Source organism: Peromyscus leucopus, chromosome 5 (genome assembly GCF_004664715.2).
Source record: "Peromyscus leucopus breed LL Stock chromosome 5, UCI_PerLeu_2.1, whole genome shotgun sequence".
Taxonomy (NCBI): domain Eukaryota; kingdom Metazoa; phylum Chordata; class Mammalia; order Rodentia; family Cricetidae; genus Peromyscus; species Peromyscus leucopus.
In genome coordinates, this window is record NC_051067.1 from 112,703,265 (window position 1) to 112,731,164 (window position 27,900).

Consider the following 27,900-nt stretch of genomic DNA (forward strand, 5'->3'; position numbering starts at 1 on the left):
AGCAAGAATGTCCCCGCCCTTGAAGGGGTGGGGCGGTGAGTGGCTATGTCTAAGTTGGATATCCACATCACCTCCCAGACACTGGGCTTTGGTGTATGCCTCACTACACAAAAAGGCATTTTCCCTCCTGCCCTCCCTTAGCAAAGCCCTAATCCACTCTTTCTCTCCAGCTCACCCTATTTATAGCTCACATGCTGGCACGTGCAGAGCCAACTGGGGAATCTGTTATTCTATAAGCCCCCACCCCCAGCCCTCATTACCAAGGCAGCAGCTGAGCCTAGGGGAGGTGGGCCTAGCCCAGCAGCAGGTTGGGATCTTAGGCTGAGGGGGCTGCTAGACAGGGCAGTCAAATGGCTAGGTGGAGAGAAATTAGGTCATGGAAATGGCTGAAATTCTGTGAGAGAAGGGGTCCAGACCTGGCTGGCTAGGGAGGAGCCACTGCTTCATCCTAGGGCAGGTGTGTCTCAGCCTAGCAGTGCCAGGTCTGGGATGCTTCCAGTCCTCTCCAGACCGGCCAAGGCAGGGGATCTGGGCTAGTGTATTCCAGAGCAGGGCCAAGATCCCTGACCCCTGACCTCTACCCTGCTGCAGATCTGCGCCTGCAGCTGCTGGATGTGAAGAACAACCCATACCTGATCAAGGCCCTGTACGGCTTGCTCATGCTGCTGCCCCAGAGCAGCGCCTTCCAGCTGCTCTCTCACCGGCTCCAGTGTGTGCCCAACCCAGAGCTGCTGCAGACTGAGTGAGTGCTGGGCCCAGGGCACTGCCCTCTGCCTCCAGGCCTGTACCATGGGAGATCCTAGGGGCTTGCTGAAGTGCCCTGGTCCTATACCCCTTTGTCATACCAACCCTGTCTTCAAATCCACAACAGATCCCAAGACGGGAGGTTCTGGGAGTGTTTATGGGGCAGAAATACATAGCTGTGCTTTTCTGAGCAGCTTGGGGGAGCTCAGAGAGACTAGGCCTCAGTTTGAGAACTTTGCCCAGCAGAGGCCCCTAGAGAGAGGAGCTCCAGGGATGGGGAGTGAGTGAGGGGTCCAGAGAGCCAGGTAGAGCCAAGTCTTAGGCACCTCCAGGCTTAGATGCCTTGCCTTGTCATTCCATTCTAGTAGATGCTCACCTGGCCCTCTGGGAGCCTCAGCATCACTAGGACCTTCCCACTGCCAATCCAGAGGAATAGGAGGCAAGAATGGACCTGAGCTACCCTGCTAGGGCCCTACTCTCAGGAAGAACATGTCTGACTGGCCCAGCCTGGCATCCTCTGGGCAGGGGGAATCCAAGCTCCCACCCTGAACCCTCTGCTGGCCCTGGCCCCACAGCCTGTTGGGCTGTGTCTATATTTGGTAACCCTTGGAGGCTTCGCCTCATCCACAGGCATTTGGCATTGGAGATGGAAAATTTCACTTGTCAGGTCACCATGGAAACAAGCAGAGCCACTGAGAAGATTTACGCTGAATGGAGTGCACCCAGCTTGCACCAGCTGCCCTGTGTGTCTAGAATTCCCTCCTAGGCCATCGGAGCCACTCAGCAGGCCTGGCGCCTTGCTGCAGCGAAGACCTCAGGCATTTGCCCTGACGGTAGATGCAGACAGCCTCAGGATAAGCCTGCTGCCCAGTCCACCCTTCCCTGCACCTCTCCCAGTCAGCCTGTGCTGACTGTGTCTTCTTGTCAGCTCCAAGTTTCAACCAAGTGAAGTCTGGAATACTTGGGGTGTTGAGTATGCATACCAGGATGCAGGAAAGCTACTGCAGGCTTGGGCTGGTCTGGATTCCTCCCAAATGAGCATCTCCTGCTTCTGAGAGGAGAGAGGCCTTGAGGTGACAGCATGCCTCCTCGGCCTGCCCTCTACAGGCACTGATGAGGGGAAGGTGGAGGAAGGGCACTGCCCTGGGAGAGGCCTCAGGCCAGGCAACAAACCCTGCCACTTCCCAGAGCCACTTTCTTGTCTGGGAGGGGAGGGGAGGGGAAAGCTGCCCGGTCAAGGCAGGATAAATCCTCAGAGAAACTAGGTACCAGACTTTTCTTGGCCTCTGTGTGGTTCAACAAGACACTCTTGAGCCCAAGGGATGGGCCCTTGTGGAGAAGACTCTCACGCGGTCAGTGAATGGTTTCAGGCCTGGAATAGGATCTGGCCCAAGTTCTCCATAGCTTTGCTGTGTGGCCTCAGGCATGTTCCATACCCTCTCTGGGCTCCCAGTTTCTTGATAAATGCACATGGGGACTAAATGGGCAGGAGGTGTTGGGGTGTTCTCAGCCTTCCTGCCTTTGCAAGGAGCTAGGAAAATCGAATATAGATACAGGCATGGAAACAGTGGGTGGTAAGGAACCTCAGACAGCTGGAGGGGGAGTCAGGTTGCAGGTTTGGGTGCAGAGGGGCAGCTCCCACTCTGGAAAGGGGCTGTGGGCATTCCCAGCCCAGGGTGGGGCAGGCAGCTGGCAGGCAGCCGGCCTGAAGCAGAACAGCTGGGGAGGTTGATGCACTTGCCACCCATACCTCCCTGTGTTCTCAGGGTTGGGGGCTGCAGGCCACTCTCAGGCTTCGTAACCACCCTCAGGGAGGCAAGAGGGGTTCCCTAAAAGAAACGCTGGTGGCAGATATATGGGTGGGATGGCAGGGGAACGTGTCAGCTCTAAACTGCTGTCAGCCAGGTGTCCCTGTTACCGTACCTGAGGAGTATGGGGAAGAAAGCATGGCATTGTGATGGGTAGGGTGATGCTTATCCTCCAAACACTGGAGAGGTAAAGGCGGGAGAATCAGGAGTTCAAAGATGTCCGTGGCTATAAAGGCCAGCCTGAGGTACATGAGATGCTGTCGCAAGCAAACAGCAAGGCGGATCATGGCAGGGAAGGATCCCCCTACCACAGGGCAAAACAGCTCACTACTCTGAGGTCCCAGAGAGCAAGGTCCAGCCGCTTCCCCAGCCCCCACCCCGGGTATCTTTGTTCTAGTTTGCCTTCTATTGCTGTGACAAAACACTGACCAAAGGCAACTTGAGGAGGAGAGGGTTTATTCCGTCTTAGAGTTCCAGGTAATAGTCCGTCTCTGAGAGTCAAGGCAGGAACTGAAGCAGAGGCCATGCAGGGAAGTGACTTACTGCCTCGCTCAGCTTACTCGCCCAGGGGTGGCACCACCCACATCAGTCATTAACCAGAAATGCCCATACACATGCCTACAGGCCAGTCTGATAGAGGCAATTCCTCAGTTGAAGTTCCTCTTCCTGAGTAACTCTAGTTTGTGCCAAATTGACAAACTAACAACACTCCCCAAAACCTCTTATTAGTCCTTGCTCTGGACTTGGGCCCCAAGATTTCTTTTTTTTTTTTTTTTTTTTTTTTTTTTCGAGACATTTCTCTTGTTAGCTTTGCGCTTTCTGTCTGCACTACCAGAGCAGGCACTCGAACTCATATGAGATGGTTCTGACCTCCTGTGGTGCTGGGATTGAACTAGGACTTGAAAGCGCCAGTGCTCTAACCTGAGCCCTCTCCAGCCCCGGGCCCCAAGATTTCTAAGGGTGTTGTCAAGACAGCATGTAGACTCATGGGCACCCCCCAGTGTCATCGTTGTGGCCTTGAATCTCTCCCCTGTCCCAGATTAAATTGTCTAACAGCCACACCCTGGACCTAGGGCTACAAGCTCCAATTCCCTCTGCCCCCTTAGGATCTGGGTTGTTCCCTCTGCCGATAGCCCTTGGGCCGGAGAGGCCCCTTCTCCCATTCCCAGGGGAGTCAACCAGCAGCAAAGCCCCCAAATGACAGCCAAGTAGGCATCGCCAGGCCACTCTCACGCTTCAACCAACAGTGGTCAAACCCTTGCTCAAGAGGCCGTGGCTCAAGGCCCAGGGAAACATCGGCCACAGATACTAAGATGTTTTCAGGAGGGCGTGTGGATGCTTTAAAGAGGAGCAGGGAGGGATCTTAAGCACTGTTAAAAAAAAAAAAAAAAAAAAAAAAAAAAAAAAAAAAAGATGTTTCAGGCAGTGTGTCTTCCTTAAAGAAAGGAAGGAGCAGTGTGGGCTAGCACGTGGAAGCAGACTCAACTCCCCAAAGTTGAATCTGGGAGCAGTTGTGCCCTGATCCTGACCTGAAACTGAGCAGGCCACACCACCTTCTGCCTTCAGCCATTGGTTTTTCTAGTCCAGCCAACCTCACTGGGGAAGGTGTGATTGAGGGAGCTCTGTTGTGTCTCCCTAGTCTAGACAGCAGCCAGGTGCACCAGGCTTTGGGCTGCTTGCTCTCCTCGGGGTGGCAGAGCTGTGTATAGCTGCCCGTCTCATACCTGAGCTGGGGCTGGACACGAGGCAAGTCTTCCATGTAGTACCAGGAGGGAACTTATATCTACACCGTGGCATGGCTCCTTTACAGATTAGGAAGTGGAGTCACGTGCCCAGGGTCAGATGTCTAGGCCAGGCCTGCCTAGCTCCTGTCCCCAGCCGCGGGCAGCACCAGCCATGCTGGGAACTCTTCACCAACTCAAAGGCCCAGGAAGTCTGCTTAGCTGAGTGGCCCTCAGTCTTCATGAAACCCTTTGCCAGGGCTTCCAGGCCAGTGAGGGAAGGGGGAATGGGGGCGCCTAAGGCTGTGCTGGAGAGACAGGAAGGGGACAGGGACCTGGGTGGCAAGCTAACACAGTTGATGTAAGGCACCAAGGCTGTACATCAAAGAGTTGGGAGGACCATGTGCACTGTGGATAGACCGTGCACAGCCTATGCAGCAATACAGACAGCCAAGGAGAATGGGAGCAGTGGGATTAGGTACCATCGGCCTCTCCACTGGTGAGATAAGCTCTTCTTCTCTGGGGACAGTAGTGACTGCAGGCCTTGGGACCCAGTGCCCTGCCCGGTTGCAGGTCCAGCAGAGACTTCAGTGATCCCAGCTGTCAGCAGCACCAGCCATGCCACTGAGAAAGGGCTGGCTGCTACCTCCCCCTTCTCTCCAGACCCTGTTCCAGGCCCCAGCTGGCTTCCTGGCTGGCTGCTAGCCCTGGCTCTCACCCCAAAGGGAGCCACTGGTAAACAGGAAATGCTTCCCCATGCAATGCCTGCTCTGGGCGCCATCAACAGCCCACAGGCTGAGAGATATCCAAGCAGTGTATTGGCTGTTCCCACCAGCTGCAGGAAAGGGGGTAGACATGGGACCCCAAGCACTGTGGGTCTGGCTGGTGTAAAGGTATTGCTGGGCAGGGACACACATGCCCTACCAGACTCCCACCAGAACCTACCATGATGCAGATACTGATTCTGACTTCTTCCCATCTTCCCAGAGACAGTCTGAAAGCTGCCCCCAAGTCCCAGAAAGGTGACTCCCCCAGCATCGACTACACAGAGCTCCTGCAGCACTTTGAGAAAGTCCAGAGACAGCACCTGGAAGTAAGACACCAGCGCAGCGGGCGTGGGGATCACCTGGACCGCAGAGTTGTCCTCTGATGTGCCTGGCATGACAAGGGCCCAGGTGGGCCCTGAAGCACTCAGGGTCTCCAGGCTGAGGCCACAAGATGCCTGAGAACCTGCCTCAGGCAGGGCTGGACCTGACCACCAGCCCAGGACGGGGAGGGGAACGGTGGGCTCTGTCAACCCCAGCTCCTCCCAGCGGAGTGCCTGGAGCCCAGCACTGTCAGCTACACCCAGGCTTGGGACCAGTGGCTTCCCTCCTGAGTCAGACCACAGCCTCAGAATCTGAAGCAGCCTCTTTCCAATTCCCCTGAGAGAAGAGCTTGACCTTGGCCCCAAAGCACTGGCATGGTGTCTCTGTCTATGTCCATCTGCGTGGATGATGCACACAGACCAGCACAAAGACCTCTACCGAATGATGTCCATCCCTGCCCCAATAAAGAAATGACAGAATCCTTAACCAAACCTGCCTGCTCCTTTCTTTGCCCGCACTGTGCCTAGCCTGATGCTGTAGCTGCCCCGGGGCCTTGCCTGCCCCGGAAAGCTGGCTTCATGCTGGGCCCTGCTCATTCACCTGATGGGGATGTGGGTCCAGGACTCAGCTCTTCCCAGGACCAGAACCTTCCTCTTGGCTTTACTCCCATTCCTTAATCCTGGTTTCTCATTCCCTGTGCAATGTGGATGTCCCCATAGGCTGGGATAGCACAGCAGGACACTGCAGATCACTGAGTAGTGGGAGGAAAGTAGTCAGAGATGGATTCCCCAACCTTTGATTTAGCTCAAAGAACCTCTGTACCTGTCACCAGGCTTTGGCTCCTCTTGGCTTGGCCTTCGGATGAACCCCTAATTGCCTACTGTGTCCCTTTAGTCGCTTGGAGTTTGTGCCTGCTTTTCCCTAGAGCTCTAACTATGTGTCCCCCCTGAGAGTAGGTTCACCTGGAGTCTCCAGGACGACGGCAGTATTTGCCCTCGCCCACGTGCACATGCGTGCATCCCCACACACTACACTGCAGGTCCGACACAGACCCCTACTCACGAGGAAGTTGGGCCAGGGCACCATCACTATTTCCACCCCCAATCCAGGTGGCATCGGCACCAGTTAGAAAAGGAGCGGAAGGACATTTGTACAGGAGGGCTGGAGTTTATGGATGGCCTGTGGGGTGGACAGCTCCAACGCAGCCAGCTCCCGTTCCCCCTCTACGCGCCTGCTCCGCGTTAGCCGTCGGTCCGGCGGGCTGCGCTAAGGACCTCATCCACGGCGGGGGCTCATCTTTAGCGAGCCCAAGGCCTTGAAGGTACAAGCGGGGGGCCGCTCCCGCCGGGGGCCGATCGGGCCCCGCCCCTGCGCCGCCCGGACCCGCGGTGGCGCCCGCGCCCGCCGGCCCCTCTAGCCCGACCAGTCTGGCAGCGCCAGGGCTCGGATTTCAAAGCCCTGGTTTCTGGCCGTGAATGGGCCCGCGCCCGCCCGGCCTTTCCCACAGCCCCCTCCCGCGCTCCCTCCCCGCGGCCCTCCCTCCGCCGCGCCCACGTGACGCCCAAGCCTCGGCGGCTCGGATTACCGCCGCCGCCGCTCCAGTGCCCGCGCCGAGGCTGCGCCGCGAACTGCCCGCGCCGCGCCCCCAGCCTCACCGAGCCATGGCCCGCGCCGCCCGCCCACGGCCCGCAACCCCAGAGCGCGGCGCTGCCGGCCGCTGAGAGCGCGGCCCCGAGGCGGGAGCCCCGGCGCGGCCCGGAGCAGCGCCCGCGGCGGCCCGGCCCCTCCCCTGCGCGGCTCCCCGCGCCCCTTGCGCGCCCTGCTCCTGCGCGCCCGGCCCCAGCATGGAGACGGCGGAGAAGGAGTGCGGCGCCCTGGGCGGGCTCTTCCAGGCCATCGTCAACGACATGAAGGTACCCCCGGGCGGGCTCCGGGCGCGGGTCCCCTCCGAGGGACGCGTGGCGGGCAGCCGTGTCCTGCTGTGGCCGTGCGGCGCGATGTTCGTGCGTGTGTGTGTGTGTGTGTGTGTGTGTGTGTGTGTGTGTGTGTCGTCGTGCCCTTGTCTGATCCTGTCCTGCTGCGCCCGCCTTGCATTCAGGTCTCTGGGTGCCTGTCTGGGTCCGAGTGAGGGGGTGAGTGCTCGCAGGTTGGGGTGTCCGTGAGGTCGTTCCATACGATCCCGATCCAAAGCTGAGCACCCGCGAGCTCCCTGTGCCCCAGACCCCTAAACTATGAATTGGGTTGTCTCCAGGACCGACCCTTAAGTCCCTTTAACGGATGGATACAAGGTTTCTCGGGCCTCCGCCCCCTTCCACCACAATGCCCCCACACACACATACCCCGACGCCCCAAAGCCCAGACAATGCTGTCACCGCCGAGGCAGGAAAAAAAAATAATAAAGCAAAGAACCGTTAACTCTTTCCCCGCCAGCCTCGGTCTCTGCGTGGACGCAGCCCCACCCCCCACCAACAACCCCAGCAAGCTCCAATACTCCAGACCTCGGGTGGGGCCATCCCTGCAGCCCAAGGATAGGACTGGATCCACCTTGGGAGGAGGCAGGGCGAAGGCTCGGTGTGGGTGAAGCACCCCGGGCCATGGGAAACGTCTTCAGCAACCCCCACTTCCTGATCACTCAAGGTCAGACTGAGCTGGCACCCCTTTCAGATGGGGAAACTGAGGCCTGGGAATGGCTCAAGGTCATTAAGGAGACCATTAGCTTCTGCTTCTGACCTCAGCCCTAGTTTAACCAAATTCTCCCTCACCCCAAAAGAGGCCAGCAGTGTCTGACAAACTGACTAGGCAGGGAGAGCCTGGCTTCAGTGGCAGGGTGGGAGTCGAGGGCCAGTGTTCCTGCCCTTCACCATACTCCTTTCTTCGTCTAGGAACAGGGTGGCAGATGGGGATGAACTAGGCCCCGCACAGAAACTCCTGAGCCTCCCCATTTCCCCACCTTAGGCTCACACACACACCACCCAGCAGAATCCTACTAGACCCTGGGGGCTGCAGAACCCACCTACAGCTGCACCCTACCCAGAGGTTTCAGGCAAGTGCTTTAGGAAGGTGGGCGCAGCTTGCAGAGAGGCGAGAGATTGGGGCTCCCTCCCAGTGCTGCTGAGGGAACATCCCCGGTGAGGAGAGGTGTATCGTCCAGATCCTTACCCCCTAAAGAGAGAGGCCCGAACCCACACTGGCCTGGGCCTGGCCGCTTAGCAGCATGTCAGTGCCTTCCCATAGTTCTGCACTTTCCCCTGGGATCCCCCTCCCTCCCTGGCAACTCGACCTGAGGGCCCCTTCCCTGGCCCGCAGCTTTCTCTGCCCATCTTATGAGCGTTATAATCTTGGTGCCAGCATCCCTTGCTGGAACTGGGTAACCCAGACCACCTCCCCTGGCCACTCGCGGGCTGGCAAGGGCGGGAGGCGCCGGCACTGCCTCCCACTGGCAGCCACTCGACCAACACTGCAGCAAGCAGTCGTTTCTGCCCAGAAGGAACGGCAGGACGGTATCCTCCATTTCCGTTGCGAGGAACTCCGATGAGACACAGGTCCAGTCTCAGCAAGGAGCTCAGGCTAAGTGGCAGGCGAGATTTCTAGATTCGCGGGGACAGGATGGAAGAGGCTTTAGCAAGTATTGTCACATCACACACGATGTGCCCTTATCAGTGGCATGCATGTGATCAGGGACCCTGGCATGATAGAGGGGACCGGCCACCTCAAGGCTGGCTGACTGGACTTCAGAAAGCCGCTTCAGGCTGTCTCACCCGTGACCAGACTGCCCCGGGAGGCTGATCCCCAGCGAGCTCCCCACAACACTCGCTCTGGAGCTGCTAGAGAGCCCAACCCCGGACTGAGGGATGGCCTGGGAGGGGGTTCCGCATCATATCTTCAACCTCATGGACAGAGGAGGGCACACACCCAGCCAGAGGCTGGGAGGGCCCTGGAGAGCTACTTCACCCGGCCTTCTCTCTCAAGCCAGAGACTTGAACTCGCCTAGGGCCAGTAGAGGCAATGGGGCCCCCAGCCCACACTGGGCTATCCAGAAAAATGGGCTCGTCGTAATCCAGAATGGGGAGTGTCACGCAGACCCATGGACCCTGGCTGTGGGGGAGGGCTCCTAGCAGAGAGGTGGGGGGCTCTTGCCCCCTTAGCCGATTTCAGTCCATGCACAGTAAGTGCCCCCCGGGAGCTCACACACACAAGCTCTGTGAGGGAACTGTATCTCTTCTGATTTTACAGCTGAAGAAACCTGTGGCTTGGGGGGGGGGGGGGTGCATGCCCAGGGAGGGTCACCCCCCAAAGCCACACACTCCATCTCAGCCACAGCTGCTTCTGTCTCATACCAGTCCCTTGACGGCTCCCTCCACTCCTCCGCTCCAGAGCAGGCCTCATGCGCGTGGTATCTCCTCGTTCTCTCAGTCCCTGTCACCTCCCCACCCAGCAGTGCGTGCAGGTGCTCACCACCCTGCTCCCCTGAAAACAGGAGGATCCCTCTATCTTGATATGTCCGATGTAAGATCAGATCTTGGCCCGGATCCCTGGGGCCTCAGACAAATCAGTTAACCTCACTGATCCTCGTCAGGAAAATGGGCTTCATTCACAGGGTGGTGGAGATGCATGAGCATGTGTTGTGAGGACGGAGCCACTGCCTGGCCCAGGACACTTGGCCAGGTGATACAGTTAGGTGGCTAGTGATGACATGACACACAGGGGCTTAGATCCTGGGCCTGGTGAAGCTGGCACTCTCCCTGGGGCACCTGTCCTTCAGGCCGTTTCCTCTCTTCTGCCTTTGAGGTCCTTTATGAACCATGGGGACACGGGGAAGAAGCCCATGCCCTTAAAGACTGAGGTGTCCGGACCCATCTTCCGAGGGGAAGCTGGGCTTGCTTCCCCAACACCGTGGTTTTTTTTTCCCCACCGTAGGGGACGGCCCAAGGGTTGCTGAGGGGACTAAGCTTGCCTGGGGACCAGGAGAACTGACTGGACGCCCTGCAGCCCAGCATTTCTCCGCACGCAGGAGAGGGGTCCTCGCAGCTTCCCTGCCAAGTGGCATTCAGGAGATGTCAGAGTACCCCCTCTTGAGAGACCCCTAGAGACAAATGCCCAGATTAGCTCCTGGGGACTGCTAGGGATGACCTCCCGGGCCTATTTGTCCAGAGCTGTGTGGTGGGGACAGCCCACCCACAGCCTCCTCTTCCAGCCTCAGTGCACTTCTCAAATATTTGCTTTCCCTGACACTGGCGTGACTGGGCAGGGAGAGGGCGCTTTGGAGGGTCTGTGAAGCAGCCCGCCTCCTTGCTGTCCCTGGAGATGCTGGCTAGACCTACCCCGGGGGTTCCAGCCAAGCGCGCAGTCCTCCCTAGGCCTTGGGACCTGAGGCTCTACTGTCCCTTTTACCTTGAGAGAAGCCTCAGTCCCAGGAAGCCTACGTGGGACAGGGACTGGGCCTTTGCTAGCCCTGGGCTACCCTTCAAAGAGCAATGTCTCCCGCAGGGCCCTCCAGGCCAGGGCTGAACTTTTCCAGGCCTGGCGGCCATGAAGCAAGAGCATTAGCCAGAAAAGCCCCTTAATCAGACTGGACAACTCAGTCACCAGGAACCCGACCTCCCTATTGGGAACCCCCTCCCAGCATAGAGCCTCTGGCCAGGGTAGGATAAAGGCCACACTGTTCCCCTGGAGGGGAGAGGAGGGGCTGGAAAAAGGTGGCTCTGTTGGCTGCACAAGGCCCCATTCAGCCTGGGGCCTACTTGTCCCAGCCAGGCTGACCAGGCTGTGTAGCAGCCATGGCCTCCCTGGGCCTGTGAGCCACCAATGCTGGCCAGGGTTGACCGGCCTGCCCAGAGCAGCTTCCGGGCCACAGTAGATAGACCTTGTCTGCCATTAGTTCTGCCAGGCTCCACCTCCCACTGCGCCTCCTTCTCCTCCTCCGAGCACTAGAAAGCAGGTCAGTGCCCACCTTCCACCACATGTGGTAGAGATATAGTGTCCTCCATTGGACTGAGCCCAGAGCCTAATGAGAAAGCCCCTAAGGAGACCATCTGCCACCCAGGGGGCATCGGTGGCACGTGGTTACCAACTGCAGGCCGGTCAGACGTCTTCACGCCTCGTCCTGGGCCCTTGGGCCCCTGGCTTGCCTCTCAGGGCTCAGGCACCTCCTCTGTGCGGGAACAGGGCCATCTCAGAAACGGCCTAGAGTTTGGACCTGTAGCCCCACCTCACAACATCTTACCTCCTCTCTCCCGTCACCACAGAGCTCCTACCCCATCTGGGAGGACTTCAACTCCAAGGCTGCCAAGCTCCACTCTCAGCTGAGGTGAGGCTGTGCAGGGTTGTCCTCGCTGGGGAGGGATGGGTTAGAGAAGGGCCTCTCGCCTGCTGACTGACCGCTGTGTGTCTCCCCAGGACCACCGTGCTGGCTGCTGTGGCCTTCCTAGATGCCTTCCAGAAAGTAGCTGACATGGCCACCAACACCCGAGGTGGGGAGGGAGCGTGGTTGGAGGTGGGGGATGCGCCCGGTGGGCCGGGAGGCTGGAGAGGGATATGGGCCGTGGGAAGGACACAAAGCCCAGAATGGAGACCTTGGCGTCTGCTGTGATGGATGGCGTGGGACAGGTGAGCAGTGGCAGGGATGTTACCAGGAGGTCACCCTCTTGCTGTGGGCCGCTCAGTTAACCCTTCAGTAGCGGTTGTTGGCGGCTCTGTGGTTTCTCAACCGTCCCCATGGGCCTTCTGTGAGTTGTATGGGGCAGGTGAATCGTCTTTGGGGACTTGGAGGCCCCTTTCCTCCTGGTTCATCTAGCAAGCGCCTGGGCTTTCAGTACCTTCGAGTACCCACGGTTGCCGCCCCTGGAGTCTGCTGCACTGGGTCCCAGCAGGACCATTCAGAAATATTGCTGCCTTTTCCTTGGGTGATTCGCCCAGCTAGGAAAGAGGGAAGGCTCCGGGGCTGGCTAGCAGGGCACCTGAAGCCAACGAAGGCTGGGAGAGCCCGATATCCCAGGGATACAGCCCTGGTCCCCCAGGGAGACAGGATTCCCGGCGCTGGGGGCGGGGCAGGGGCGGCCTTTGTGGAACAGCGCGCCCCCTCGTGGCCCGAGGCCGGGACTGCAGAGGCCCCCAGCCAGGCCCCTTCCCATGCAGCTTGCTTCCTTGCCAGGGGCCACGCGGGACATTGGCTCAGCACTCACGCGCATGTGCATGCGCCACCGCAGCATCGAGACCAAGCTGCGGCAGTTCACCAAGTGAGTGGGCACACAGCCGACCGTAGGGGTATCCGAGCCTAGAGAGGCCGTCCCTGACCGAGCTCCGCCCGCTAGCCCTAACCCACTGCTCTTTCCCACAGCGCGCTGCTGGAAAGTCTCATCAATCCACTGCAGGAGCGCATTGAAGACTGGAAGAAGTCAGCCAACCAACTGGACAAGGACCATGCGAAAGGTAGGGTGGAGCTTTGCCGGGGGGGGAGGGTGCGGGGGGGAGGCCCCCGAACCTCTCCACAGGGAACCCCTTACTTTAGCTCCCCTCTCACCCCTGCCGCAGAGTACAAACGAGCCAGGCATGAAATCAAAAAGAAGTCATCGGACACACTGAAGCTACAGAAGAAAGCGCGCAAAGGTAGGGGCCCCCAACACCCCCACTGAGGCCCAGTCCCTCGGGCCCCATTCCGTAGCCCCAACCACCCTCTGGAGCACACACACCCCCCCCAGGGCATCATCCTGGCCAGGGGGATCCGGTCCCAACACAGGACACTCCAACCTGTCGGGTGGGACCGAGGGAGCACCACCCAGCACCCCAGACTGCCCAGGCCCCCACCCCTCCCCAGGAGTGGCTCATCTGGCTGTCTTTCACACATTCTTTCTTTCTCTGTCTCCTCTCCTCCTCCCACATCCGTCCTGTAGAGCTGCTTGGTAAGTCAAATGTCCGTCCCTCCAGCTGCTCCTTCCCTCCTGGTCCCATTTGTCTGCCTCCGCCCCCACCCCCCAGCTCAGGGCCATTGGAAGGAACCTCTCCAGACCAAGAAGGAACCAGGAAGGCAGTCGGTCCTACCAAGGGAGGGGCCTGGGCCACGCTTCCCCTGGTTCCCTTGGGACCCCTGGCCAGAGATGAGTCCCAAGCCACTACTGGGTCAGTCTGCCAGGCCAGGAGGGGTTCCCTGGCTGGGCAGGGTGAGGGTCACAGGTCACCTGTCACCTCCCCGTCACGGTCTACTCCACATCATCCTCTCGCCTCTCTCTGTCCCTCGCTGCTTCTTTGTGCTGCTCTTGCTAGCTGGTCCCCGAGCTGAGTTATGACCCATGCTGAGACACTCCTCTTTGCTCCCCAGGCCCAGCTACAGCTCCTGACCCTGCACCTCTTAGTGGCCTGGCCTGAAGCTGAGCTCAGCCCCTACCCTGCTCTCCTTTGTCCTGCTTTCAGCCATTTCCCTCTGTCTCTCTCTTGAGGTCAGGGCTACCATGCCGGGCCAGTTAAAGCATCCTGAGTGATGGAGGCCTCCAGCTGGCCTCCCTGTAGTCTAGCCTCCAGGACCCAGGTGGCTGGACAGCTTGGTGTTGCTGTGTCTGTCTGTCTGTCTGTCTGTCTGCGTGTCTTCTCTGCCTGCTCTGGTGGGACCGGCCCCTCCAACAAGCCTTAGAGTCCGCTCCATGCTCCCTGGCTCCCTTGTCCCCAACCCCACAGCCAAAAACACCACCACAGGGGGCCTACGCCATGGGTACAGCCAACCGGGCCAGCGTCCCCAGCGCGGCCTCTCCTCCCAACCCCTGCAGGGAAAGGAGACCTGCAGCCCCAGCTGGACAGCGCACTGCAAGATGTCAATGACATGTACCTGCTCCTGGAAGAGACGGAGAAGCAGGCGGTGCGCCGAGCGCTGATCGAGGAGCGGGGCCGCTTCTGCACCTTCATCACCTTCCTTCAGCCTGTGGTGGTGGGTCGCTCGATGATCTGGACCCCTCCCCCCTGGGGAGGGGCAGGGGACAGACCCAGGGTCGACCTCTTCACCTTCCGGAGTGCTTCTTGGGGAATCTTAGGTGACTTCACTCAGGGCCCAGCCTGTCTGGCCTGACAGCAGGTCTTACAGCTGAAGATACTCTGGCTGAATCTATACAGAGGGCCACATGAGTTACCCTGGAGGTACAGGGCCCAGCCTGAATCAGCATTGATGGTCAGGGAAGGCAAGAGAGGAGGGACCTAACGGGCCTGTGTCTCCGGAGGGGGTGGCCAGGGGTGGGGGCCTGGGGACTGACTGACTGCTTCCTCAGAATGGCGAGCTGACCATGCTGGGAGAGATCACCCACCTGCAGGGCATCATTGACGACCTGGTGGTGCTGACCGCGGAACCCCACAAGCTGCCTCCCGCCAGTGAGCAGGTGCGGCCACCCCTGGAGTCGAGGGCCGAGACCAGGACCAGGGAAGAGACGGTCCTACCCTCGTGTAGGGAGAGAGTAGATAAAAGAGGGAGGTGTTTGGGGGAGGCACTTGGGAGAAGATGACCAGAAACTGTCCCACAGCCCCTGGGAGATTTCTGGGAATGCCTGCCCAGGTGACGTATGCTGTGCTCAGGACCCAGTAGGGCTCAGAGCAAAACAGCTGGGCAGAAGGCAGGTCCCTGGGGCTTGGTTCTTCAGAGACCCCTGGCTGCTGCCATCCACTCCCAGAACGCCATCCCTTCCCATTGAACCAACCCCCACCCACACAGAGGCACACAATGCACTGGACGGCCCCCTGTGGTCGGGAACTTCCTATGTAGCCCACACTCTGTAGCACACCCCCCTCAGGTTGCCTTACTGAGTTCTCTCAACGGTGTTCTGAGCTGGCTCCAGTGCACAGGAGAAAACAAGACTCAGAAAAGTCCAGAGACTGTCTTAACCCCTCACGTCATGGCACTCCCAGCATTTCTAGGGACATGAATCTTCGGGAGCACCTGCTGGTCCCTTGTCTGCTTCCTGGTGGACGGGCTCAGTAATAAGCCAGCGTTAGGAAAAGGCTGGGGTGGCTAGAGATCTTCAGCGTCATCTCCTGAGGTTCATAGTTGAGGACAGGGTGGAGGATGTCGTGCCCTGCCAGCTCTCTGAAGCATAAGACATTCTGCAGGTTAGGAGCTGACTCTCATGACCGCCCCCATGTCTCTGTCCAGGTAATCAAAGACCTGAAGGGCTCTGACTACAGTTGGTCGTACCAGACACCACCCTCATCACCCAGCAGCTCCAGCTCCCGGAAGTCTAGCATGTGCAGGTGGGTGGGGAGCTCATGGAGGGTGAAGGGGGAGGTAACCCCAGGAGGGGCTAGGGAAACCCCGGAAAGCTGGGTTGGCGATTGCTTTAGCACCTCAGAACTCACACAGCATCCAAGCACCCAAGGACTTTTCACATGTAGGGGATATGGGCGCAAGTGTTGATTGGCAGGAAAGACGGCCCGAGGCTTCATTGATGGAGCATCATTGTGTGCCAGGTGCCACGGCTTTTTCTCCAGTGAGCCCTGGCATCATTGTGTCACACTTGAGTTGTGATTTAGTCATTGGTCTCTGCCAGGCCTAGGACAATGTAGTATGGTAATAAGAAGGTGAGATCAAACTGTGCATGGTGATGGCAGGCCAGTAATCCTAATACTTGGAAGGGAAGCAGGAAGATCAAGGGTTCAAAGCTAACCTGGGCTGCTTATTAAGACCCTGTCCCCAAAAATAAATTTTAACAAGCTAGGTGGAGTGCCATTTGTGGTGGTACACGCCTTTAATCCCAGCACTAGGGAAGCAGAGGCAGGTGAACTCTGTGAGTTCAAGGCCAGGCTAGACTACATAGTGAGTGCCAGGACTATGTAGAGAAACTGTTGCCAGGTGGTTGGTGAAGGTACAAGCCTTTAATCCCAGCATTTGCGGGGGGGGGGGGGGGGGCAGCAGTAATTCAAGGTCATTGCCAACTATATGTCAAGTTGGAGGCCAGCCGAGACTTTATGAGTCCCTGCCTCAATAAACAAAACTAAAGTTTCAGATCAAAAAGTGGTGTGGTGGTTTCTGGGAATATCTGTTTGGACTTCAGGGTAAAGGACACTCCAGCCTGGTCATTGCCTCAATTAGTCCCCAGAAGTTGCCACAAGCTTTTGCCCTGGTTTAGGTGGGCTTTTTAGGTCTCACAGAGATAGGGAGAAGCTTGAAGTCTTGCTCATCCAACAGACTGGCCCTGAGGTCAGTGTGAAGGAGATGCTTATGGTTCAAGGGTCCTCAGGTAGGGAGGGCAGTGAACTCAGAGCAGCTTATAGATTGGGGGAGCTCTGTCCCAGGTACCCCTCTCCTCAGAATGCTCTCTGTCTGGGCACTGGGAACTAGAGAGAAGCTGGACCCAGTGATCCATGTATCCTACACCGAGAGGTGGGCCCACAGCCTCTGGGGCCTCTTCAGGCCTTGAATGAGCGGTGCTTGTCCCAGGAGGAATGTGATTACAAAGGCGATGTTTAGGGTTGGAGCCTTGGAGGCCCAAGGTCGTGTCCAGGAGAAGGGCAGTCTTCACTGCCAGGAATGCTGGCCGGGCAGAGGGGAGAGCCATGGAAAACTGTGATCCCAAAGAGAGGGGGTGACAAGGTGACGACCAGGTAGGACCCACCTGGCAACATTTCCAGACACCATCGTCTCACCATATTCCAGGTCCTCAACTGTGACTAGACAGCAGCAGCAGGCTGTGAGGAGGCAGTTTAGAAACTATCAGGCTTGTGTCTGTTCTCAGTTTCCAATGCCTGGTGACTCAGCTTCCCCATCATGAACCTATGAGCAGCCAATCTGATGGTAGCGTGGGAGGCAGCGGGACTCCTCACTTGGGGTATACCCTGACAGGGACTCCCCAGTGCTGAGACATGTCATCCCGGAACGCTTCAGTCGTACCTGGGTCTCGGGACCTTGTAGTCTGACATTTTCTTCTCCTTCCTTTGCTCCTCGTCTCTCCCCACCTCCTCTGTCCTCTGTCACCCTTCCCTCTCCACACACACCTGTGTCTCCTTGTCCGGCTGCCATGCCTCCCTTAGTGCCCCCAGCAGCAGTGCCAAGGGTGGCGGAGCCCCGTGGCCTGGGGGTGCCCAAACATACTCACCCAGTTCCACCTGTCGCTACCGTAGCCTGGCGCAGCCGGCCGCCACCCGCCTCTCCAGTGTCTCTTCCCACGACTCTGGCTTCGTCTCCCAGGACGCCACCTACTCCAAGCCCCCTTCGCCCATGCCTTCAGACATCACCAGCCAGGTGAGAGGACATCCGGAGGACGGCGTGGGTGGGGAGCAGGAGCCTCGGGCCGCACTCGGGCTGTCCGTGAGAGGGGAAGCGGTTAGCGCTGGAGCCTGGGCACGTGGCCTTCCTGCTGTCCGTGTTCTCTTGTTGGGCTCCATCTCCATGCCACTGGTAACCGCCGTATCGTTGTGGTTTAGATGAGTCTCGTAAAAGCATGTGCCTGGATGTTCTTGTTTTATCCAAGCTGGCATTCTCTGTGCTGATGATCAAAGCCCAGGGCGTTGTATACACTAGACAAGCACCTGGTCACTGAGCTAACCCTCCAGCCTTGGCCACTTGTGTGTGTAGTAGTTTTATTATTTATTGTTTTATGTGTGTGGGTGTTTTACCTGTGCTTTGTCTGTGTACTGCGTGTGTGCCTGGTGCCCGAGGAGGCCAGAAGAGAGTATTAGATCCCTCAGAACCGGAGTCATGGACAGTTGTGAGCTGCAGTGTGGGTGCTGGGAAGTGAACCGGCCAGTAGTGAACCAGCCAGTGCTCTCAACCGCTGAGCGGTCGCCCCCACATGTAGTATTTTTGAGTCAGGGTCTTAGGTCGCACAGATTGGCGTGTGTGTGTGTGTGTGTGTGTGTGTGTGTGTGTGTGTGTGTGTGGCATGTGTGTGTGTATGTGTGTGTCTGTCTGTCTGGGTGTGTGTGTGTGTGTGTGTGTGTGTGTGTGTGTGTGTGTGTAGGTATACATGGATGCATATGGAGATCAAAGGTCAACCTTGGATATTATTCCCCAGGAGCCATCCACCTGAATTTTTGAGACAGGGTCTCAATGGACTAGAGCTCACCAAGTAGACTAGGCTGGCCCATTCCATGGGTCTTTGCTTTCCCAGTGCTGGGATTACAAGCATGCATAACTGTGCTTGGCTTTTTTTAAAAAAAAAAAATACATATGTTTCTTTTTATTATTCTAAATTGTGGGTAGGTGTGTGGGTCTGCATGTGGGTGTGTGCGTGTGAGTGCAGGTGCCCTTGGAGGAGAGGGGCACTGGAGCACCTCCTGCTGAAGTCACAGCCAGTTGTGAGCTCTGTGTCGTGGATGCTGGGACCCGAACTCAAGCCCTCTGGGAAAGCAGCAAATGGTGCTCTTAATCGCTGAGTCGGCCCTCCAGCCCGTGGGGTGGCTTTGTGTGGGTTCTGGGATCAGTCTCAGGTCCTCACTCCTGCCCTCTCTCTCCCCGGTCATCGTCTGTTTACCCTGCTTCCATTGCTTCTGTTCGGCTGGGGTTATAACTAAATGTGCGTCTCACGTCTCACATCTTCTGTCTTTCTGTGGCTCTCTCCTCTTTTTTTCTTTTTCTTTTTTCTTTTTTCCTACCCATAAGGGAGTTGGGCTTTTTTGTTCAATTAATTCTTCAGTGTTTTGTTTTCATCAGAGACAAGTTTTCCCAGTATATTGCAGACTGGTCTCAAGCTAGCAATCTCCCTGCTTCAGCCCCCCAAATCCTAGGATTACAGGACTGTATCTCCATGCCTGGCTTATTTCATTTTAGGCTTGTAAAAGAGCTTCAGAAAGCAGAGTCCCCAGGTATCCTGTCCACAGTCTTACCTCAAGGTCAACATCTTATGTAACCACCAAACAATTTTTTGTTTGTTTATTTTACCCCCTTGGTTTTTTTGAAACAGCGTCTCACTGTGTAACTCAGACTGGCCCCAAACTCTCAATCTTCTGCCTCAACCTTCTAAATGTTGTGATTATGGATGTGAGCCACCACACCCATAAGCATATATATTTTGAGACAGGGTTTCTCTGTAGCTTTGGAGCCTGTCCTGGATCTCGCTCTGTAGACCAGTCTGGCCTCGAACTCACAGAGATCCACCTGGCTCTCCTCCTGAGTGCTGGGATTAAAAGTGCATGCCGCCACCACCTGGCTACCACACCCAGCTTTAACACAAAGGTGAAATTTTTTTTTTCTGGTGCGAAGAATGGAACCCAAGGCTTCTTGCAACCCAGGCAAGCACTCTACCACTGAGCCCCAAACTATTTTCAGAATCAGGGAAATAAGACTGGTCCAAGTATGACATCACATGTTCTACAGCCTTTTGTTTTGTTTTGTTTGGGGTACACACACACACAACACGCACGCACACGCACGCATGCACGCATGCACGCACATTTAGCTAGTTTTCTGTCTACTGTCCTTTTATCTGATCCAAGAGACAAGAGCCAGCACAGAACATCAAGTTCTTGCACCAGCTTTCTGACTTTCCCAACTTTGGTGTTTTGAAGAGCACCATTCAGGTATTTTGTAGGCTGCTTGTGAGTTTGGGCTTGTCCGACATCTTCTTGTTGAGAGGAAAAGGCCAAAGGTCTCTGGCAAGAACACCACGTATCAGCTGTGGGATGTCATTTTGCCTCATGACTGGTGACAGAGGTGGAGTTGGCCAGACTACTCACTGTTCCTTCTCCTCATCTAATTAACGAAGTACCGTCTAGGTGACACCTTGAGACTCTGCAGATACCCTGCTGGCCGTCAGTCGTTCACACCCTTATCTTAGCATCCTCACCTGCTACAACAGGGATTTCCTGATTCCATCATTCCTCCCACATTCATTAACTGAAATCTCACTGTAAAATCAACCTGTCCCTACTCCCCATTTATTTGTGCAGACCATTACTTGTTTGTGCCATAATGGACTCATCAAACTATTTGACTCTATGGGTTAAAACTCATTACCAATGAGTCTCAAGAATTTTTTAATTGATGTATACTGTCCACCCATACAAAGTAAATGTATCACAACGGTGTATCTGAGTAAGTTTGCAAACTGCACACACTCACGCAGCCAGCACCAAAAACGAGACACAGTTTGACCCCAAAGTCCTTGCATTCCTCCATTGCTACTCTCCCACACCCTGGGTAATTGCTGTGTGCGTGTGCGTGTGCGTGTGTGTGTGTGTGTGTGTGTGTGTGTACACGTGTACACTTATAACTTACTAGGCTAGGAGTATAGTTCAGTTGCCAAGCACTTACATAGCATGCATGAAGCCTTAGGTTTGATCCCAGTACCACAAATATTTACATATATGATTTATATGAAATCATACAGTATGTGCCTTGTGTGTTTGACTTCTGCTGTCAGCATTATGTGTATGAGATACGAGATTCATCTGTTTTACATGATTCAACATGTTTTACATGTTATATATCATTTTCATGGATATATAACGTCCTATTGCATAAATGCAATTTATTTGAGTAGTCTATGTTTTCGGGACATTTAGATAGTTCCCTGGTATTCAAAGTTCATTTATGTTGCTGTGATAAAATATCCTAACAAAAAAAAGCATCTTAGAAGAGAAAGGAATTTATTCATTTTATAATCCAGATTATAGTCCATCTTTATAGGGAAGTCAAGGTAGGAACTTCAAACAGAGAGAGAGTAGTGAATGGACACATAGATGCTTGCTTGTGCTCAGCCTGATTTTTTCACTCACATAGATCATGATCCCCTGCCTTAGGGAGTAGTGCCACCCACAATGGGCTGGCTCAGTTAACTTAAGACAGCCCCCCATAGACATGTGCACAGGCCAATGCAATGTAGACAGTCCCTCACTAAGACTCTCTTAGTGAGGTGATGCTATATTCTGTCGAGGTGACAAAGCGAACCATCACACCATGGCTGCTCATAGTACTGCTGTACATGTTCTCGTACACAGTTCTGGGGGAAATGTAGTTAGGAGTAGACTTGTGAATCGCAAGATTCTTATTAACAAGGTTGTAATGGTTATTGGCTGATGTCGCATCCCTACCAGCCCTGGTATTTTGTAACTTCTTCACTTTAGTCATTTTGATAGGCATACAATAGTAGTACCCTGTATTTGAATGTTCCTTATGATGCTGTGGTAGGATGTTTTTCATACTTTTTATTTGAGACAGGGTCTCCTAGCCCTGGCTATCCTGGAACTCACTATGTAGACCAGGCTAGACTCAAACTCACAGAAATCTGCCTGCCTCTGCCTCCCGAGTGCTAGAGTTAAAGTTGTATGCCACTAGGTCTAATGTATTTTCATACTTTTAAAGTCCATTTGAACATCTTCTTTTGTGCAGGGCCTATTCATATCATTTGCCCATTTTTCATGAGAGAGAGTGTGTGTTTATTCATGTCCTTCATCAGAAATATTCTCACAGTATGCTTTTACTACCTTATTGGTATCTATTTTATATTTTATTTTATTTTTCTTTATTTTTTTTTTTTTTTTCTTCTTTTGGGCTGAGACAGGGTTTCTTTGTGTAGCCCTGGTTGTCCTGGAACTTGCTCTGTAGACCAGGCTGGCCTCGAAGGCATATCCTTGCCTCTGCCTCCCCAGTGCTGGGAATAAAGGCATGTGCCACCACGGCCTGGCTGGTATCTGTTTTCTAATATTTATATGTCTTTATTTCGTGTGTATAAGTATTTTCTTGCATGCATGCATGCATGCGCACTACTGGATGCAGTACCTGAGTGGGCCTGAAGAGGGCATCAAAACCCTTGGAACTGGAGTTAGTTGTGAGCCACCATGTGGGGAACTGAACCCAGGTCTTCTACAAGAGCAGCAAAGTGCTCTAAACTGCTGAGCAGTCTCTTTAGTAGTGTCTTTGAAGGACTAGAAGCTCCTAATTTTAAGCTCAGTCCAGTTTATCCATTTTAAAAATCATTAGTGCTTCTGCTGTCCTGCCTGAGATTCTGGATCATTCCAAGACTCTTGACTCCATCGTCTTGTTTCTCCAGCCCCTTTACTCTTGGTTTGTTGTTTTTTAAAGATCTATTTATTTATTATGTACACAGAGTTCTGTCTGCATGTTATGCCTGAAGGCCAGAAGAGGGCGCCAGATCTCACTGTGCATGATTGTGAGCCACCCTGTGGTTCCTGGGAATTGAACTCAGGACCTCTGGAAGAGCAGCCAGTGCTCTTAACCTCTGAGCCATCTCTCCAGCCCCTCTCTGACTTCTTTTTCTTGCTTTATTGCACTGGCAGAGATTGCTGGCACTGAGTAGGATGTTGATAGTGGACATCTTTGTCTTTTCCCCAGCCTCAGAGGGAAAGTGTCAGTATTTCTGTGGATCTTCTCTATTGAGCTAGCGAAGTTCCTTTACTGTTCATTGTTTGTGTTAATGTTCATTTTTCTGGGCCTGGACGCTGAGCTTTCTTGCTGCGTTTTAACGCTGGGATTTTTAGTTGATTAACGTCACGTTGCTGAACATGGATGCGTTGTTTCCCCCCAATCCTCTTCTCTGGTGCTTTGTTCTCCTTCCTTGGGGTGATCTTTGCCCATCACTAGAAGTCTAGTGGTCCAAATGGGGAAGGGCATGGAAGTGGAGGAGGGGCGCTGCCGAAGCTACCCTGGCTTAGCTGATCCATCACATGACCCATCACATGGTGATGGAGCATCACCTGACTCCAGCTCAGAGCTCAGTGCCAAAGTCAGCATCTGCCCTGAGGTCCCCTCTCCCTTAACAGCACCTCGCAGCTCCTGTACTGGACTACGCTCTTCCCCCCTGCCACTGAATGTCTGCACCCCTAAAGACTCGCGAATCTCGTCTCTAATCAGCCTCATCCTGCCCAACTGCTGCCCAGTGCCCAGCCCCAGCCCCAGCCCTCCCTTACTTCAGGTGATACATGTGGTTATGCACAGAAAACCGATGGGCAGCTCAGCCAAGTGTGCCCAGAAGGGCACTCGGGACTCCATCGTCCCTTCTCTCCAGGTCCTCCCTTTCCTGAGAAAACAGTGACATCGTTGACCTGGATGCCCAAACCAAACACCCGTCTGTGTGCTCGGGTCCACTCTTTCCCTTGCCACCACACCTAAGCTGTCTGCAGTGAATCCTAAGTTGAAGCCTTTAAACCGTGTGGCTCTTGGGCTGGGTCGTGGGCAGGTCAGTGCCTGCAGGATGTGCCCTGGGCTGCCGCCCTCTGTGGTGGTCTCGGTGTCGGTAGCACCAGGAGGGGAGTACAGGGTGACGTGCTGAATCGAACTGCCCACTGCATGCTACCGCTGTGACCAGAACTCTTTTCTCCCCCCCTGCCTCCCTGGCCTGTCTGTCCTCGGGGCCCCCCATCTGCGACCACCTGCTCGCCTCTGCATGGCAGAAGTCCTCCAGCTCTGCGTCCTCCGAGGCCTCAGAGACCTGCCAGTCGGTTAGCGAGTGCAGCTCCCCGACCTCGGTCAGTGCCCTTGGCCCCTGTCCCATTGCCATCACCAGCCGCCCACCCCGTGCCCTCCTGACCTGGGGCGGTCGCCACAGCAGGGGCAGCCAGATTCAGCAAGAAAGCTGTTATGTGCTGGCGCTTGCTTTGTGAAGCAGTTCACCTGGGCACTTACTGTGGCCGTACCCTTCTGTCTGGAACACCCTGTCCTGCCCTGCCCTGGGCTGGTGGGACAGAACAGTCACCGCTGTCCACCAGATTTGGGCCTCAGCCCTGATTGGAAACAAGAGGCCCCTCACAGATCAGCACCCCCTGAGCCTCAGCCACAAAGAAGGGCCTCTTTGGTCATGGGCGGTAAGGCCAAGGGGTCCCTTCTGACTTGCTTGTCATAACTTGCAGGACTGGACCAAGGCCGGTCCCCACGAGCAGCCGCCCTCGGCCACCACCCTGCAGCGGAGGAAAGATCGCGTGGAGCTCCTGCGAGACACTGAGCCAGGCCCCACAGGTGGGGGCACCGTGGGCTCCGGCGGAGAAGAGGTACCACGACCTCGGATGTCTCCTGCCACCATAGCGGCCAAAGTAAGTGTCCTGCTCCCCCGGCCGGGCCCCACCTTCACTTCAGGCAGGCAGTGCCAGGGTGCCCGCAGCTGTTCTTGAGGGCCCGCTCCAGCCACCTTAGTGGATAACCACCTGGAATCCCCAAAGAGGGTGGAAATGGAGCGTGGAAAAAGTCCGCCATTTTCCCCACCCTCCCTCAGCACGGTGAGGAGGTGTCCCCCGCAGCCAGTGACCTGGCCATGGTGCTGACCCGCGGACTGAGCCTGGAACATCAGAAGAGCAGCCGCGACTCCCTGCAATACTCCAGCGGCTACAGCACACAGACTACCACGCCTTCGTGCTCCGAGGACACCATCCCCTCCCAAGGTGAGCCCAGAGGGGATCCCACGGGCTGAGTGTGCTTGCTGGACCTTCACAGCCCCAGGACCCACCCGACCCGGGACGCCTGGGATGAGGGTCACACAAAAGAGGCCTGCCTTCCCCTCTCTCTGTCTCCCTTGAGTAGATTCGGGGTTCGGGGAGCCCCTTGGCCCTGGGCTCACCACGCCCTGTGTCCCCCCACCCCCCAGGCTCAGACTATGACTGTTACTCTGTGAACGGGGACGCGGACAGTGAGGGGCCCCCTGAGTTCGACAAATCATCCACCATCCCTCGAAACAGCAACATTGCCCAGAACTACCGCCGCCTGATCCAGACCAAGCGCCCGGCCTCAACTGCTGGGCTGCCCACGGCAGGGCTGCCCACAGCCATGGGGCTGCCTTCAGGTGCACCTCCCGGCGTGGCCACCATCCGCCGCACGCCCTCCACCAAGCCCACGGTGCGGCGCGCCCTGTCCAGCGCTGGCCCCATCCCCATCCGCCCACCCATCGTCCCTGTGAAGACGCCCACAGTGCCCGACTCCCCTGGTTACGTGGGGCCCACACGGGCGGGCAGCGAGGAGTGTGTCTTCTACACAGACGACGTGGCCTCGCCTCTGGCTCCAGACCTGGCCAAAGCCTCCCCCAAGAGGCTCAGCCTGCCCAACACAGCCTGGGGCAGCCCGACCCCCGAGGCCGCCAGCTACAGCGGGGCTGGGGTAGGGCTGGCCGCCGAGGACGATGAAGAGCAGCAGCTGGCTGCCAACAGGCACAGCCTGGTAGAGAAGCTCGGGGAGCTGGTGGCCGGCGCCCACGCCCTGGGCGAGGGCCAGTTCCCCTTCCCTACTGCTCTGTCAGCCACCCCCGCCGAGGAGACGCCCACCCCACCCCCCGCCGCCACCAGTGACCCCCCGGCCGAAGACATGCTGGTGGCCATCCGTCGCGGGGTCCGGCTCCGCAGGACCGTCACCAACGACAGGTCGGCGCCCCGCATCTTATGATGGTGCCACCCTCCCCTCCCTGTCTGGGCTGGCACAAGTAGGTGGCCTGATCTGTGAGCAAGCGGCCAGCCACTCGGAGCAGTGGCCCGAGCCGGAAGACAGAACAGCGCCGGGAAAAGAGGCACAGCCACTTTACAGAAAGACAACCAGGCTGATCTCAGCATCTCATGGGAAGTGACTTCCTTTACGCACCTCGCCAGGACAGAGCCTGTTTTATACTTCCCTTACCTACACATCCTCCTTCCTGCAGGCCCTGCTTCGTCCCAGCCCCAGAGCCCATAACCAAGGGCTGGGGCCTGCCACAGGGGCCTCCCACTGGCCTGGGGTCCACGATCCTCTTCCTCCGGTCCCACTGTCCCCCAGGGCCATGTGCCCAGCTCTTTCCTTGAATGCCGGCTCCATGTCTCCCTGCCTGGGCCCTGTCCCCTCTCCTCTTGCCTTTACCCTGCCTCTCCCAGGCTCCACTCTTTTGGGGGCAGGGTGGTTATGGGGGGGCCAGGCACTCCATCAGCTGACTATCAGTTTGTGACCTGGGTTAGGCAACAGTCAGGTGTTGGGAAGCCAGGCCCACGCGTGGGGAAAGAGAGCCTAGAGGGAGGAAGTGTAGGGGCTTTGTCTCAGGACCTTCCGGCTCCCCTCCCCCTGTGAGGTGTCGGGAGTGGAGGCCAGGCAGCTGGGGGGAGAGGCCAGAGGCCCACACCAGGTGTTTCAAACATCCTGCTCTCATCTGGACACTTTGAGGCTTTAACTCGGGGGTACCTTGGGGTTACAGTCTCGCCCATTGCTGGGGATAAGGGCTGGAGCATTAGAGGGTGTGGGGGTTATTTTATTATTGTAATAAAATGGAGCTGACCCCAGACAAGAACTTGGTGTGGGGCCAGCTGGTGGTACAGGGTGTGTGTCTGAGTGCCTGAGAGACAGATGTGGGGGCCCCACGACGGGCTCTTGGCAGGAGAAGGGTGGAGTCAGCTCTCCCCCAACCAGGGGAAGCTACTCTTCTTGCCAACATCTGGAGTGTTGGTAGAATAAGGCTGGAGAGGGAGGTAGGCCAGGGGCCTCTGGCCAGTCTGTTGTGGTCTGAGTGAGCTGCAGGCCCAGCTTGGAGCAAGTCTTAGAAGGTTGGTTTTGACTTTCTGTTGCCGGAGGCAGCGCCATCCCAAGAAAGTCTTCGCCTGCAGCCCTGGCTGGGGCAGGCAGCAGGGGCCAGAGAGAGAGTGGGGCCCATGTCTGAGCAAGTCAAAGCATGTGTGTGCAGGGCGAGAGGAGGGATTCGGGAGGTACGGGTAGAGCAGGCAGCAGGCTCCCCCGCCCCACAGGGAGTCCAGAGAGCATGCCTTGGTCTGGATGGAATGGAGTTGGGGCCGACCTGGGCCCAAGGTCACGGGTGCTGCAGTGCCCATGAGACTTCTAGAGAATGATCTCCAGGTCTGAGACCTGGTCCACCAAACTCAGTTGTCCCCAGAGAGCCCCGAGTATAGGGTCCAGGAAAGCAGATGGCCAGATGTGGAACCCTGGGGGTGGCATACTGGCTGCACTTCCCCCAACAGGGCTGATGGGAAGGGATGCAGGATGGGGGGGTGGGCAGATGTGGCCCCTACACCCAGGGTGTGGCGGGGTCCAGGAGGAGGGGGTCCCTGAGAGAATGGGCTCACTGCCATCCGGGGGCTCCAAGCCCTGCTGGGAAGGGCGGCAGGGACTTTCCAGGAAGTGGGGTGGCACCCCCACCCCCACTCAGCCTTCCCTTCCCTCCAGGGCTGTACATACTCCATCCCCCATCTGACCCACGGTGCCCCCCCCCCCGCTACCACCTCCTCTTTAGCACCCACCTCTCGCCTAGGCCCCCCCTCGGGATCCGAGCCAACCATCATCCTGCATCACAGACTTTGGTTTGGGGCTTCTTCACATACATTTTATTTTTCATTTTGTACAGCAGCATATTCTTTTCAAATGTGTCTTTTGACTGAAGTAACTTTTCTGGTGCTGTTAACGTGTTCCTTTCTTTTAATTTATTTTGCCACCCCTCCTGGTTCCTACTCACCCTCCTCCCCCCTCCCCCTCCCCTCCCATCCTCTCAGCCCATCAGAACCACTTTTTTCTTTTCTTTCTGTCAAGTTTTGGATAAATTCTCCTGCCCACCCCCTTATCCATCCTCTCCTTGATTTAAATAGTCACTGCTACAAGTAACAAATGCACTGTGAAGATTCCAGTATTAATAAAGTGGTACTGTAGTTAACACCCCGGTCCCCGCCTGG

At 56.5% G+C, this 27,900-nt stretch overlaps 2 protein-coding genes across 6 annotated transcripts in view; both read left to right on the top strand.

Moving 5' to 3' along the window:
- Vac14 (VAC14 component of PIKFYVE complex) overlaps positions 1-5,852 on the top strand; it is a 115,182-nt gene extending 109,330 nt beyond the window's left edge. Inside the window, exons 18-19 of the mRNA XM_028891078.2 lie at positions 592-742; positions 5,261-5,852. Of these exons, the coding sequence (XP_028746911.1) occupies positions 592-742; positions 5,261-5,423 (314 nt within the window). The 3' untranslated portion in view covers positions 5,424-5,852. The remainder of the gene's footprint in view (positions 1-591; positions 743-5,260) is intronic.
- Positions 5,853-6,966: 1,114 nt separating this feature from the next.
- Positions 6,967-27,883, top strand: Mtss2 (MTSS I-BAR domain containing 2). Of its 5 annotated transcripts, none has more exons than XM_028891079.1 (15): positions 6,967-7,274; positions 11,607-11,668; positions 11,758-11,831; positions 12,512-12,596; positions 12,698-12,789; positions 12,892-12,966; positions 13,251-13,259; positions 14,118-14,275; positions 14,610-14,717; positions 15,485-15,582; positions 17,359-17,569; positions 23,677-23,751; positions 24,133-24,312; positions 24,492-24,657; positions 24,861-27,883. In XM_028891079.1, the coding sequence occupies exons 1-15, from the start codon at positions 7,206-7,208 to the stop codon at positions 25,646-25,648; spliced, it is 2,250 nt and encodes a 749-aa protein (XP_028746912.1). In that variant the 5' UTR covers positions 6,967-7,205; the 3' UTR covers positions 25,649-27,883. The 5 variants fall into 5 exon arrangements, with proteins under 5 accessions (XP_028746912.1, XP_028746915.1, XP_028746914.1 ...); XM_028891082.1 differs by having other exon boundaries at positions 7,139-7,274; positions 17,449-17,569; XM_028891081.1 differs by lacking the exon at positions 23,677-23,751 and having other exon boundaries at positions 7,139-7,274.
- The last annotated feature ends 17 nt before the right edge of the window (positions 27,884-27,900 follow it).

Bases quoted from the DNA above. Each gene is read 5' to 3' on its own strand.
- Mtss2 (XM_028891079.1), top strand. From the start codon at position 7,206: ATGGAGACGGCGGAGAAGGAGTGCGGCGCCCTGGGCGGGCTCTTCCAG. The intron at 12,790-12,891 runs GTAGGGTGGAGC...CCCCTGCCGCAG, and splicing joins GGACAAGGACCATGCGAAAG to AGTACAAACGAGCCAGGCAT. The intron at 24,658-24,860 runs GTGAGCCCAGAG...CCCACCCCCCAG, and splicing joins GGACACCATCCCCTCCCAAG to GCTCAGACTATGACTGTTAC.